The sequence below is a fragment of the Dysidea avara genome, chromosome 3, assembly GCF_963678975.1.
Source record: "Dysidea avara chromosome 3, odDysAvar1.4, whole genome shotgun sequence".
NCBI classification, from domain to species: Eukaryota; Metazoa; Porifera; class Demospongiae; order Dictyoceratida; family Dysideidae; genus Dysidea; species Dysidea avara.
Window position 1 is genome coordinate 15,502,331 of NC_089274.1, and position 15,553 is coordinate 15,517,883.

The window sequence follows — 15,553 nt, forward strand, 5'->3', positions numbered from 1 at the left end:
TTAGCACAAACAGTATGCATGGTATAGTTTGTACCCATTGCCACGCGAATCTATGCTTGCCATTATTGACTGAATTGTCCTAGTGAATTGCTATAACATCACCTATTATTAGGCATTCCAGTATCCGAGATTTTTTAATAAAAAAATTCTCCGTATATTCCCCAATAGAACCCTGGCACAAAATAACAACTCGTGTTGAACTTGGGATTGCTCTGTCGTCCGAGCTCCAATGAGGATGAAAATCGCTGTTGGGACCTAATTTCGGGTATTTTTCTAATGCATCTAAGACAGTGTTGATTGTAAAGCCTCATTTGTTAACTATTGCAAAATCTATCTTTGCTGACACTGGTATGCAGATTACTGATCAGGGCCAGCGCCACCTTGGGGCTGCATTGGGCTCTCGAGAATTTGCAGAGGGGTTTGTTCTTGGTCCAGTGAAGTGCTTGCTTTGGCTGAGATTGCTACAAATCGTCCTCATGCGGCTTTTTGTGCTTTCACTCATGGGATGATAGGCCGGTGGGTATACATCATGAGGACCATCCCCAATGTCAGGCCCCTGTTTCAGCCTCTAGAGGATGCCATCTGTTTGAAGCTGATCCCTGCCCTCACTGACCATGGTGCTTGTTCTGCCTTAGAGCGTGATGTGCTTTCTCTACCCTGCCGCCTAGGTGGCTTGGGTATTGTCGATCCTGTAGACATTGCTGATTCTCAGTTTACTGCATCTATCAAAATCACACACTCTCTGAGATCTTTGATTGTTGCTCAGAATCTACTAGCCCCTCTACCCGACATTAGTTCTATCAAGGCTCAGATTCATCAGGATCGTCGCTCTACTTTGAGGGGGGGGGGCTTCTACGATCAAATCTAATCTTTCGTCACAATCCCAAAGAGTTTTAGACCTGAACACCTGAACAGTGAACCGGGTGCTTCTGCCTGTCTGACAGCATTGCCTTTAGCAGAGCAGGGATTCCATCTGATGAAGCAAGAATTTTGGGATGCCTTGCATCTTAGATACGGCTGGAAGCTCCTGAACATACCCAGTCACTGTGTTTGTGGGGTCCCATTTTCTGCGGATCATGCTATGATTTGCAGACATGGAGGCCTCACATTTGTTCGCCACAATGCTTTGCGAAACATCACTGCAGAGTGGCTTTCCAAGACATGTCATGGTGTGGCCCTTGAGCCACCTTTACAGCCACTTACTGGGGAGATCATTGCACCTAAGACTGCCAACCGTCAGGATGAGGCTAGGGCAGACATACATGCTAGGGGATTCTGGGGGCAGCGGCAAAGTGCCTTTTTTGGCATAAGGGTGTTTCATCCTAATGCACCGAGCTACTGCAACACCAGTGTCCCCTCTTTGTATCGACGTCATGAGGCACAGAAGAAACGTGAGTATGGTGACCGTGTCAGAGAGGTTGAGCAGGCCTCCTTCACTCCCCATTGTGTTTGCGACCACTGGAGGCATGGGAAGGGAGGCAATAGTTTTCTACCGTCGTTTGGCTGACCATCTATCTCGCCGCAGCTCTACTAGTTAGTGTCAGACTCTGGCTTTTATCCGATGCACATTGTCTTTTTTTCTACTTCGGTCAGCTACAATGTGCATACGTGGAAGTAGGTCCATCTCGCACCGCTCCTCTGATGCCTCTCCTGAGATGGGCCGAATTGATGAGCACAGGGACTTTTAAACTTTCAGCAATCTGGTCCTTTTTATTCAGTTGTCCAGCACGTGCTTTCTTTGTGCTGGGGGTGGTAGGCAAGGGCAGTCCATCCAGCCCGGGAAAAAAAAAAAGAAATCGCTATGGGGTTTGTCCACACGCTGATCATCATGAAAATCTTAGTTTTATCGTGTGCGTTACATATTAGTAAGTTTTGTGTTGTTTTGTAATTTTTTCAAGCCTTGTAGTGTATGCAGAATACTTTATAACTTTAAAAAACGTACTGTAAGATGGAAGGTAGTCACTGATGCTTACTATAAAGTGCATAGTTACTTCACTCGGGTTAGCGATTTTCAGCTCCAGAGCAATTTTCTGATTCCGCTGTATCATCAGCTCAAAAGCATAAACCACTTCAAAGTCGGCATAACAATGCCATAATTGAAATCACAACTCCACCATAGGTATTGTTGCATCATCGTAGCACCTCCACTGTAGTTGTTTACTTTTATAAGTTGCTAACTTGATGTTTTTACTTCCTTGGGATAGCCACTTGCCTATGGGTATACACCATTGAATTGAGAAGTGTGTAGTAGGTGAAACATATTTGCTCACCACAAAGCATACAAAGATCGCTGAGATCCGATATGATCTGAAGTTATTCTCATTACATGTACAAACTTGCAGCAAGAAGCAACTGCAGTTTCAAGATAGTCCAGAATGCTAGATGCTTCAGTCCTGATTCAATTGTGCCATTTTTCCCTTTAAAGTGTATGGGGAGCCCCCGGAGAAAACATGTACCTTTTATAAGTTTTAAGCACTGTGCATGCCAAAGTAGCTAATTCCAACCCAACAAACTATATATTTCTGAGATCGGCAATCAATACTCTATCTATTGAGCATATAAAAAGCCCATTTTTCCGAAATTTAAAAATCGGGTTGGAATGCCTACTATTATTAAGTGCCCAGAAATTCAGTTATAGAGCAGCCAACACCTTTCAGTTATGGCTTAGTAAGTGTGCTGCATTTATTATCTGCATATTATAGCTATATACTATTTGGCTGTATGAAGATTTAAGAGCATATCACAAGTTCACTATGTGGCCTCCAGTGTTGGGAGTAACGCGTTACGTAACACGTTACGTAATATTATTACTTTTGTGGTAACTAAGTAATATAACGAAATACGATATAAAAACAGGTAATATAACTCAAGTTACTATACTTACAAATGTAACGCGTTACCTAAGTAATTTAGTTACTGTAACTAGCTAATTTAATATTACGTAATATTATTACTACAAGTAACGAAGTTACTAATCTCGTTAGTAGTCCACTGAGTAACGCCTAGCCTACTGAATGAAGCTTATTCACCAGCTTCTTACTTTAACCAATATTCGCACATTGTCCAACAACGCAATCATGTCACGTGATAAGGTTTGATTTGATTTGATTTATAATTTAAACTCAAAACCAGTCGGCACCAGCTGTTCTTCTCTGGTTGAGCACACACAACAACAAAAAAAAAAAACACTACAAACACAATACATTATGGTATATAGTACATGACACATGATACAACCACAAGAATACAACACAAAACATACAGAAAATAATTACAAAATCAATTGTGGTAGTTTCACACGTGACAGCTTAAGGCCATATCAAACAATTAAGCGACTTAAAAAAATTTTTTTTTCGTTTACAAGATACACGCGTCTACACTGGAAGCAGGTTTTCAAGGCTCTGCCATGGAGCGTCAGATAACTTTTAAACCTTTCCCCCGTTCTAGCAGGAATGGCCAGGATGACATCTACTTTCACGTAAAACGCAACAGCTTAATACGGCCTTTTTCATGGTACAAAGTAGGGAATTTAACATTACACATAAAACCATTGGCAATGAAAATATTGGCTCACCCCAACAATCCAGCCGCGAACTTTTTAACGAATCCCGGTGATACAAGGCTAGATCGCTCCTTGCTTGAATACTTCAGCTAGTTATACCGTTCGTGACGAACGTTATACATGATACAAATAATTTTATAAAAATCACCATCTCAATCCAATAGTCGCATACCCCGGCTGAGCACTAATCATTAGTGACGCGCGCGCTATATTGCGTGGGCGAGTTGCAATAGAAGCATTGCTTTCGTGAATGTTTAATTCATCAACTTTTCAATGGTCAATAGCCCTTGTACATCATGCTAATAACACGTTAAACTCTTTTGATCACATGATCCAACTTTGTAAATGTAATCAAATAAATATTAATTAAAAAAAAAAAACGGTCAATATAAAACTTTCAAGTTAGCTGTTTGCAGATCTCCAGCATGTAAACCTGTGGAAAAAACGGTCACATTTTGTGAATTTTAAAAAATCTTTATCACACACACACACACACACACACACACACACACACACACACACACACACACACACACACACACACACACACACACACACAAACACATACACACACACACAAACAAACACACACACACACAAACACACACACACACACACACACACACTACACTACACTATACTACATATTCACATAAAAATAGAACACTACAAGGTATGGTAAGGGTTGTTTACATTAGTTAATTTTGTGGTCCACCACATATAGCAACAAGGGAAATGTGTATCTGTGATCAAGAATTTAATTTAGATTCTAATATCATAATTAGATGGTCAGACTACCTTTGTCAACTAGAGATGAACTGACTTTTGGTAAAAAGCGAGGGGTAGCCAATGCCTTGGGACTCTTGTACACTATGTGAGAAATCCAATCAGAAATACACAAATATTTTAGAAACCAAATCCTAAATCCAAAATCACGTAAAAATAATGGAGAAAGTGAGTTTAACAAAGTAGACAATGATCTATCACGAATAGCTAAAACAAGATGTAGATCAACAACTGTACAGGTAGTTACTAGTTAGCAATCTCACTAAATGCTTTTAAAATACATAAAGTTTGGGACTCTCGTACACACCATTTGGGTGCTTTGCGTGGGCGTTGGCAACCCCTCTGATACACCATTTCGGTGTTTTGCATGGACATTGGCTACCCCTAAAAAAAAACAAAAACAAAAAGACTATACAGAAGATGAGCCCTGCACAGCTACGTGGGCTTCTTTGTACAAAGCATACACTCACCTTATTTGCACAGTGCCCAATCGTCATCATGGACGCTTCCACCTCCCACCGTGCACTAAAGTAATAGAAACATCATTAAAATAATAATATAAGCATTAATATTATTATAGCATAACACAGCAGCTCAACATTACAGCATGATAAACAAACCAAAGTATTTATACAGAAAACTACGTCCTAGACATTTAATCGTCTTTGAGCAAGTCCATTTTAACGAAGGCGCAAATTGTGCGTGGGCGGGCAATTCATTACATTCTGTTCGCCGTTTATAACTATCACTGGCAAACTAATGTATATACAATATCAAAGAACGTATATATTTAAACAGTTGCATGATACTTATAGACTGTTTTTTCACTGTCAACAACTTCTTGTGCGTGGGAGCCTATATGATATATGTGCTATACAGATGAGCATATAAAAGTTGCTAAAATTAACAGGTTTCTGTAGAATCACTTTTTTCAAAAAAATTCTAATTGAACAAACAGTACATTTTCATACTATAGCTGAATGACATTAAAATATATTGAATTGTTCTGATATGCTGTGGACACAAAATAATATAATATGTAATATTATTATAGTTTATTTTATGGGTAATACCAAGAGTTCATAATATAAAAAGTTCAGTTACAAGTAATATCTAATATGTAACTAGTTACTTTTAAAAACGGTATGCATGTGACATGATTCACACACCATTTAGATAGAAACCTGCACACACACTGCTTATACATGGTGTGAACTGGTTGTCATTTACACATAGCTATATGAACAATTTATTGGTAATTTTGTAATATATAGGTAAAATACACTTACTTTTGGTGTCCACTGCTGCTGTTCAGTATATCGCTATTAGAGTGTCATTGCAGTAGAGGACATATTAGAGGTGTTATGATTATATAATGTGCAACTGAGTAGCTATAGCTATAAGCAGACACATGTAAATGTACAAAGATTTCTGCAGTTACCAACAAGGGTAGATGCTTATAAGAACTCCTTCTTTCCTTTTACAATAAAATTATGGAACCAACTAGATGATCATATTATCCAAGCTCCATCTCTTGATTTATTTAATAATTATATAAATTTGTAAATAAGTAGCTAACTACATATGTACGAATATACTCATGATTGAGTTCAGGGCTGCCCAGAGAAATTAAGGGGCCCGGGGCAAAGAGTTAAATTGGGGCCCCAGAGGCAAGGAGGTTTCCATTCTGAATCACAACTTCACCCAACCTGTAAGTTGAAGACCAAAAAAAAAAAAAAAAAAAAAAAGGTCATAACCTGCTAACAATGACAATAACTACCCCCACCAACCATACCTCCTTATCTATAAGCTTGCTACACTGTTCCTCTGAAGAATACTGTGACTGCTCTATTAGAGTATTTGGATCTGACTGCTCTATTAGAGTATATCGATCTTTTAAACAGGTATTCAAGGGGCACTTCATAGGGCCTCCTGGGGCCCCTTTCAGGCTGGGGCCTGGGGCAAAATGCCCCAGTTGCCCCCCCCCCCCCCCATGGGCGGCCCTGATTGAGTTCGTACATTAACAAATATATATATATACTCTCCGGCTTAGCAACACTGCATGAAGGTCAACTAGCTATATAAAAACAAAACAATTGGTAGCTAGCTATAGGACCTAATAGGATACTGGTAAAAGGAGGTATTCCCTGTGTAACTGTGATTATGTAGCTAAAACTTTGTACAGCTATAATCATCGACGGTAAATTTTGAAATTTTCGCGGACAGCACAACAAAACCGCAGTGAATGGCGCTAATTGGACCTTGTGCTGAAGAAGCAATTAATGGATGTACAGATACGGTCCAAAATGATGTGCAAGAACAACCGGAAAGTTTGGTCTCCTCGTTGGTCGCGACGGCAGGTTTCGAAGTGCTGGTACACCGCGAAATGTTTGCCATGTGTAAAAGCACGATACGTCCTCACTGTGATGCTATCCTTGGGAATTTGCATTGCAGACGCACTCCGGGTCATCTTAAGTGTAGCCATTGTACAGATGACTGCTAAGAATCCTCACAATACAAACCAAAGGTAGGTTTGGCACCCCGATCATGTGGGCCTCGACTGAAAGTCGATGATTTTTTTTTTAGCTTTACAACAAGAAACTATAGCATCAAGAGAATTGTGTACAAAAATAGGGGAGGGTCAGGTGGCCATCTGCCCAAAGTATTGTAAAAGTTAACACGGCTGCACAGTTGTAGCTAGCTACATAGCTGGCCAGAATTATTTCAAGTCATCTATAAATTATAGGTCTGCGTAGCAATTAATTGTGCAAAAAATGTTGTACAGTATTGCACTTATAGCTACTTCACACCCTCCATGGATGGTAGCCATTCTACATTGCACACAATTGCTCTATTCACAAGGGCTTGATGCATATATAAATACTTGGAATGCTTGATATATTTGATAGCCACTGCTCAAGTAATGGTTAAGGTTACTATTTTTGCCAGGGTACATGGTGTATTCTCATGAAACAACACCATGAGTGTAATTTGTGCACTTTGTCGGACATTTTGGTGTGTGTATATCCATGCATTGGTGTTACTGAAAGGCTAAACTGCTTATCGTAAAATAAAAAATACATAGGTACAGGGTAAGGTGTATGGCTATAAGTAGTTTGTAGTTACGAGTACTAGAAGCGTGTACCCAAATATAGTTTATTACTCACCTGCATGTGTATGGTGTTCTGTATAGCTGTATGAACATTGCATATGAACAACCATATAGAATCATCTTTTTGTTTGTTATTAGAAACTTTCATTGGTCAAGTTCAGAGCAAGGTACTATATATTCACTTATATTGTTTACAGACTGGATGAATGTGCAGGAAAGCATATATAAAACACCCTAAACTGTCTATTATTTGTATAGTGCATGCATGTTGATTGCACTACTTTGATCTACAGGCTGGGTCTTGTCTAGCTTCTTCTATGGTTACATAGTCACTCAACTTCCTGGAGGATGGTTGGCTACCAAACTTGGCGGGAAATATGTGTTTGGTGTTGGTGTACTGGTGGCATCCTTACTTACCATAATCACACCACAAATGGCCTACCTCAATCTCTGGGCACTGGTTGCTTGTAGAGTTGTAATTGGTGCCTTTGAGGTGAGCAATGCAATGATGGATCCATGGGCATTTAAAACAAATGCTCACTCTCCTCAATTCTCCGCCACCTACTTTCATATACATGCTACAGCTATGTATGTATATGCAGAAACTGTAACAATGCTAGCTTCAAGGCTGGTGTGTAGGGATGTCCTCTCCACAGTCCTCTTGTGGCTTTACTAGGTATTTACAAAAGAATTTCATAAGCTATTGAGATACTCTAATAGAGCAGTCAATAACTCTAATATTACTAGTGCAAGCAAGTAGGGTTGAAACAATTATCTGATTCTCTCAGATATTTGCTTGGTTGTGCTAGTATTTGAATACTCTAGTAGGTAGTTGAATGCAAAGCAACTAAGCTTGGTATTTGTGTGTGGATTCTACTTGTAATTAAGTGTATTTCTGTAGCTAATTTACTTACAAAAGGTAATTCTAGTGGATTTGAAGCACTAACATGGAACTTCAAATAGAAAAGTACAAATCAAATCACAAACTCAAACACAATAACATATTCAAACTATTTTATTCACTTTTTTGTACTATTCAAACTAATTCGAATACTAAATTGATATCAACAAGATCTTTCATTAACACTATAGCTACCACCTGTAATTGGCCTAGGTGTGCCCTCTCCTTGCCAGCTCCTGGATCCACCCCTGCAATGTAAAAAAAATTAATGTTTTTGAGTCATGTCAATAGGGTGTAACATTTCCAGCAATGAATGTGATGTTTGGAAAATGGGCACCACCATTGGAAAGAAGCATGATGGCAACTGTTGCTTTTGCAGGTACTTATAATTATTATGAATACCAAATGTAGTGTGCTCTCTAGTGAATTCCTAGTTGTGCAACTAGAATTTCAGCTTTTCTGATACCCAGTGCACAAAAATCTATATACTGGCATTATGCATGCTCATGAAATGTTTTACCTATCAATTATTATGTCCCTAATTATGCTGGCATAGTCACTGCAGGCCTAACGTGTATACATTAGATTTTTTTTTTCATTTATTAAGGCTTTACAGCACAAGTGCTGAAGGTCTGCATAGCCTGTTTAAAGTTGTTACAGAAAGTGTGTTTGAAAAGGTGGAGAAAGGAGAAAAAAATCCATGACTGGACCAGCCTTGAACCTGCAGCCATCCAATTAATGCTCAAATGCTTACAGGAGTCTGCCAGACAATCAGGATGTTTTCTCCTTGTCAGTTTGTATCCACAGGAACTCTAGAGAGTGACTTATCTCAAAGTACCCCATGTGGAACCAAATGGATATTAGTTTATTTATTAAGGCTTTACAGCACAATAAATAAACTAATATGTAACGCATGCATGCATGAAATAGTTACCTTATTAATGTGAAGTCTCTACTTATGATGGTTTCTTGCAGGTTCTTATGCAGGTAATATTGTTGCTTTTCCTCTATCTGGACTGCTATGCAACACAATGGGATGGCCTTGGGCATTCTATATTTCAGGTTGTCAGATACCTGTTGTTCCATTTTTAAATTAATGGCATGTATGATCTACTGTATAGGAATTGTTGGGATTATTTGGTTTGTAGCCTGGCTTTTTCTGGTATTCAACACACCTGCTGATCATCCACGTATTTCGCCTGAAGAGCACCACTACATAGAATCATCAATTGATTCTGAACTACTCTTGCAAGAGAGTGTAAAAGAGGTGTGCATGTATGTATGTGGCTACTTACTTCAGCAGATAGTTGTACGTGTGTTGTGTGCATGTGTGTGTGCCTGTTGTTTATAAGTATGTGGTAAAATTAAACAGGACTTTCCACCTCCTTGGAGTGCTATATTCACATCACCGGCAGTACTGGCTATTATAATCGGACACTTTGCTAACAATTGGGGCTTCTACACACTTCTCACCTGCCTACCTACTTTCCTAAGTCAAACACTCTGCCTTGATATAAACAAGGTTGGTCATAGAAGTTGTACACACATACGTAGCCATATTACAAGCCATGTATTTGATACTCAGAATGGCTTCTATTCTGCAATACCATACACATGCTTGGCACTGATGGCAGTAACATGGGGGCAAGTGACGGATTTGTTGAGGCAGCATAAACTGGTTACAACCACTGCGATTAGGAAACTCAACAGTGTATTAGGTAAATACATATCAAGTTATGATGTTTTCAATTTTCATTTCAGCAAAGTTGTCAAAGGTTTTTATTAATAACTATTATTGAAAACTAAAGTACTGTGATGCAGTTATTATAGGACAAACCTTATTTTCTGTCACACTTAGCATGCTCATCCTGGGGGCATGCCAAGATTGCCTTCTGAAATTGAATTTGGTAATAATTTTGATTCAGTTTAGTGCTCTATTACAGTGTGTAAAGTAGCTGACTGCTCTATATTAGAGTGTCTCCTTGGTAAAAGTGGAGGGGCAATTAAAGCAAAAGTGGGGATGCCCAATGTTGCTACATCTATACGTTCAGCAGATTGGTAAATATAGTTATATCACAGCAGGAATATAGTTGTTGACATTAGTTTGAAGCAAAGTGAGGACGAGTATCAAAAACTAAGCCACTGTATGACCAAAGGCATAGCCAGAACCCGGGCCCAGGTGCCGGGCATCAATAATTTGAAATACTCTAATAGAGCAGTCACAGTATTCAGTGTAGCAAGCTACGTATGTAGTTATAAATAAGGAGATATATAGTTGGTTGAGGGCAGCTATTGTCAGCAGGTTAGTTATACTGTCAGCAGGTAGTTACCTTTTTTGGTCTTCAGCTTACAGCTAGGCCCTGGCTACACCCCTGTCTATGACTACTACACCATATTATCATATACAACTTCCACCAGCCTATTAGTTTCAAATAGCTACTTGCAAATATAGACTTTTCACAAGTGTAACAACCAACATAAATAAAGTAAGTTACAGTACAACATGAGTTTGAATGCTTGCAAACACTATGAACAGTTGTTTAATATGTGTTATCATTAGAAGGGTTGACTTCTCTATTAGGGTATCTTGATCTTTAAACTTCGCATGTTTCTAGATAATTCCAAATATTATATCAGCACACTTGAGTGTACTGGTCCAGTCCGGTAAGGTATTTAATTATCATCTTTGACATAAAAACGTGCTTATTGCAGCATAAGTATTTTAAGTTTGTTATTGAACCCTTATCACAACATACACATGCTCTACTCACAAGGTGATTACTCTGAAGGTGGCGGGAAACAAAGAATTAATAAATGAGTGACACTTATTTTCAACTCTTACCATTTTGAAATGCATTACATTACATTTGTTAATTTTGTAGTTATCTATTAGATAAACAGAAATGATTTCTTGCAAAATGTCATGTGTAAGGAACCAGTTATATGGATGCAAATTAACTTAGTCTATAGGTATAGGTATAGACTGAAGTAGTGATTAAATGTCCACTAGCAGTGGCAGATGCAGGGGGTTGCAATGGTTTCAGCTGAAACTTCCTCTGAAAATAGTGCATGCCCCAAACTTATTTACGAATTGTTTGGATGATAAAATTACCAAGAGTTATACATAGTGCATTATATTGGGACTTTTTCAACTGGCTAAACTTCATACTTTTGCCTTTGAAATCACTGAAAATGCCATTACAGCATTTAAGCATGTTAAATGCCTCTAAAATAATTATCATTTTAACGAGTACAAATGCTGTTTTGCTTCAAAACTTCTGTGAAGTCCTGGATTGGTATATAACTGTGAAAAAATGTTGTGGAGTGATTTTTACTGATCATTGCTATAGCTATAGCTAGTCTATGCCATAGATCTATGTATAGCTATAGGCCACTAAGCTATCAAGTTAATGTTCACCCCAGCTGGACAGTCTGGGATCACAGTTATTTCCTGAACTTGAAATCCCCTCTGAAAATTTCTAGATCTGCCACTGACAAGGATATCTGCTGGTGCCTCCCTTATTTCACTACTTTTATTTCTTTGATTCCTAAAGTTCTTAATTCATTCTTGAAGCATTGTTATGATTGGTGAACCAACAAATACTGTATTAGAAGAAAGGCTTATTGTTTTTGTCTACATGTGTACCATTACTGAAATAGTGAAGTAGCCATTATACTTCATTTTCAGCTATGTTCAACCCATTTCACAGCATTACAAATGAAGAACAATACAAGAAGGGCCACTGCAATCTATCCAGTCACAACGGATAACTTGGACAATTGTCACAATTCCCATTGCAAACATAGGGAAGCCATTGTGCAATGCTACTGCGCATCGACACCTTATACTGTCAGCAAAGATAAGTGGGACACAAAGGAAGACACAGGTAAGTCCATAAAGCATGCATTACATGTACGGCAGTATGCCAATAGGCACCTGTCGAGCTGAATTCGAAGCAGCATCAAATATTGAATAAATCAAGCCCGTAGGCCTTAGCTGTTATCAAGTTACCCTTGTCTGAAGGCATCAGTCAGGCAGTTAGTCAGAAAATTCCACTGAATAATTTTTTTAAAACTTTGTAGTAACCCATTTCAGGCTGTAGTGAAAACACTTTTGGGCTTGGTTATACCTAACCAATACTGCCAAGACACCATGAAGTTATTGTAAGGCTGGTTTTTAAGGTGATATTTTTGGCCAATAAAGCCCAAACCTTCATGGTCCCTAGTACATAGTTCTATCATACCATATGATACAATATGAAGTAGGATTCCAGCAATGAAAAGTATCGAAACAAGATATGAATGATGTAGCTATGTGGGAAAATCCCTACTTTGGCATATTACCATCATCTGTTCAACAGGAATTTTCCCACATAGCAGCTATGTTGTAATAAATATCTCTAATTTTGCTATATTTTTATCACTGTACTCCACCTCCTTTTTGTTATACACGTGTGGCTGTGACTACTTTATTAGAGTATTTCAATCTCCCTGCTTGCCTCAAGTGAGCTATGCAATGTGTAGTTTGCCGTATCTAAATATCTACAGCTGATTGCAGCTAGACCATTAAGAGGCATGTTCATGGTGTGCTCTGACATGTCATGTCAGTGTCTGACTGTTTAGAGGCATGGTTAGATAGTGTGATTGTTTTGTAAGTGCAGTTACACATATCTACTCCACATACAGTCACTTAAACATTTTACTTAGTTTTGTGGCATCTAAATATGCTCCTCTAAGAAAAGTGTTAATGTGGAAAATTAACACCTTAATTGATACGGTTTCCTTGCATGAAGAAGAGACTTGTTGGTCTCTACCCTTGTGACAGTGGTCAGGCAGGCTGGTAAACTGGCTGGCTGGTTCATATACCAAAAATCGGGTTTTGGCAATTATTTAAAATGCCACTGTCTTGTTTTCAATGCTACATTTGATGTTAGAAGAGTTAAAACTATTCCATAAAGGTGATTTTGCCACATATGGAATTTCCAGGATGATTTTAATAGCTGCATTTTGGGTGGCACTCGCCATTTTAGGGGAGAACCCTATTACCATACTGTTTGATAGAATTTTGACTATATATGTAATCATTTGAATCAATCTTCTGCATTTTTTGCTTGTGTGCACTTTACACAGCATAGATATCATGCTTAAACATGGATTAGAAACACACATTATAATATTTCGTTACAGTGCACTTGTCAAAATGTTAACAGGCTGTTCAAAAACCTTTTCTCTTGATTATGTATCGTTTATTTTCATTGTCATTGTGCTATGTTGTGTGCTGAACAAGAACATGGCATTTTTGCTGATTAGGGGGAATAACATTGTGGATAGTGGCTGGTAAGTATCAGTGAATATATCATCAGCATTGCTGTTGATGGCACTACCTATTAAATGTTTGGTATGCTACAATTTAAGGTTCTACTCCACTTGGGTAAAATGATTTCAAAATTTAGAGCTTGTTTTTTGACTTTGTTTCATCAAGCAGTAGAACTACACAGTAAAAAAAACTAAATAGCCTATTTACATCCTATATGTTACAAGTGGTGTAGGTGACAGAATAATAAACATTATAGTTTCTTCAGCAAAATTACAAATGTGTTTCAAATCACCATTGTACAAAGAGAATTCTGTCACATTGCTGTTTGCTACAAGTCAATGTGTCTAACCAGTCCAGCCTCCAGTTAGTGTGTGTGGTAGTTTACCCATATTTAATTAATAAACACGCTTACAGGAAAGTGAAACGCTCCAGCTGTAACAATCATATTTTTCATGCACCATTACAAGGATAGAGCTTGGTTGTTGTATACATTTATATGTGCGTTTCCAATCCATGTTTACATATAATATATCTATTGTGTGTATATGTTTACAAACATTTAAACAGATTTTTATAAAGCATAATAGTGATCATAATTATTGTCATCACAGGTTTATGTATTCCAGCTATGTTCTTGCTACTGTGCAGTTTCTATGGCAACACTGCTGGTTGGGCAATAACATTTCTTACCTTATCTGTTGGCTGTACTTGTTTTGGTGTGGCTGGTTACCATGTCAACTATCTTGATATTTCACCAAAATATGCTGGCATATTAATGGGTATTTCCAACACAATTGCCACAATCCCAGGATTTGTGGGCCCACAAGTGGCCAAAGCCATTGCTAAAGGGGTAAGAGCATATACATTATGTAAACTCAGTGTGTTGTGCATTTATTTTGCAAATAAAAAAAATTTACTGTTGCCCCTAGCAACCTGAATTTTACATTATATGTTGGTGTCAATCTCTAAAGTAACCTATCCAAGGATAGTGTATAATATTGGTTATGAGATATGACATTTTGAAGTTTATGATTGACACATACATTATTATGTGTCTGGGCAATTACACACATAATGTATAGAATTTTAAAATGTTGGCCTATATACACACTATCTACTTAAAATTTGGAGAAATTATTTTTGACATTCATGCCTACAAATAATGTGAAATTGATATGTGACATTTTTATAATCCGTGGTTTTAGATTATCTATGTTATTGTCCAGAAAGAGCAACTCATAAATTTCCCCCTCGCATAGATAATGTATGGGAGAACTACAAACTTAAAATGTCCTATCTCATGACTTATATATGCTATCCTTTCAAAAATTGGAAAATTTACTTTACCTACAAATAATGTAAAATTCAGGTTGCTAGGGGCAATGGTTATATATATTATTGTTGTTATTATGAATTTGTAGACTTACCACAGTTGTAGACTTTGTCTTCTAATTTATCCATTTGTTTTCCATGGTGGGCAAAGGATAATATGCTACACAAATGATGTGCTATATGTAGCTACATAGCATGTTGTTGTTTACTGTGTAATTATCATTAAATAATTTCAACTTTTGTGTTATGCTTAGCCAAATTTTGAGACATGTGATGACAGCTGTAATGATCCCACATCCATTGATGTCTACCGACAAGAATGGACTCTTGTTTTTATTATTGCAGCTGAAGCGTATGTATTTGGAGCCATAGCATATTTGTTACTGGGTAGCGGAGAGAAACAGTGGTGGGCAGATGGTGTTAAACATAATAAAGAAGACGTTCAAACTCCTTTATCATCATTACATCTCCAAACTGAATTGTAAATCTGATGATAAATTTGTGTTTATTGACCATATTTATTAAAGTTCTTACCCACACTAA

General features: G+C 37.8%; 1 protein-coding gene and 1 long non-coding RNA gene across 4 annotated transcripts; one reads left to right on the forward strand and one right to left on the reverse strand.

Annotated features, from left to right (window-relative positions):
• Positions 1-3,854: 3,854 nt before the first annotated feature.
• LOC136249582 (uncharacterized) lies at positions 3,855-6,902 on the reverse strand. Its single transcript, XR_010698278.1, has 4 exons — positions 6,771-6,902; positions 5,638-5,670; positions 4,819-4,873; positions 3,855-3,995 (listed from the first exon to the last, which is right to left on the reverse strand). It is a non-coding gene; the product is annotated as an uncharacterized lncRNA (long non-coding RNA).
• Positions 6,554-15,553, forward strand: LOC136249575 (sialin-like). Of its 3 annotated transcripts, XM_066041626.1 has the most exons (10): positions 6,556-6,875; positions 7,599-7,627; positions 7,754-7,953; positions 8,653-8,740; positions 9,337-9,423; positions 9,483-9,628; positions 9,734-9,883; positions 9,947-10,079; positions 14,290-14,528; positions 15,265-15,553. In XM_066041626.1, the coding sequence occupies exons 1-10, from the start codon at positions 6,631-6,633 to the stop codon at positions 15,493-15,495; spliced, it is 1,548 nt and encodes a 515-aa protein (XP_065897698.1). In that variant the 5' UTR covers positions 6,556-6,630; the 3' UTR covers positions 15,496-15,553. The 3 variants fall into 3 exon arrangements, with proteins under 3 accessions (XP_065897700.1, XP_065897698.1, XP_065897699.1); XM_066041628.1 differs by lacking the exons at positions 14,290-14,528; positions 15,265-15,553 and adding an exon at positions 12,072-13,591 and having other exon boundaries at positions 6,554-6,875; XM_066041627.1 differs by lacking the exon at positions 7,754-7,953 and having other exon boundaries at positions 6,557-6,875; positions 8,669-8,740.

Bases quoted from the DNA above. Each gene is read 5' to 3' on its own strand.
- LOC136249575 (XM_066041626.1), top strand. From the start codon at position 6,631: ATGGATGTACAGATACGGTCCAAAATGATGTGCAAGAACAACCGGAAA. The intron at 8,741-9,336 runs GTACTTATAATT...GGTTTCTTGCAG, and splicing joins GGCAACTGTTGCTTTTGCAG to GTTCTTATGCAGGTAATATT. The intron at 9,424-9,482 runs GTTGTCAGATAC...TCTACTGTATAG, and splicing joins TTGGGCATTCTATATTTCAG to GAATTGTTGGGATTATTTGG.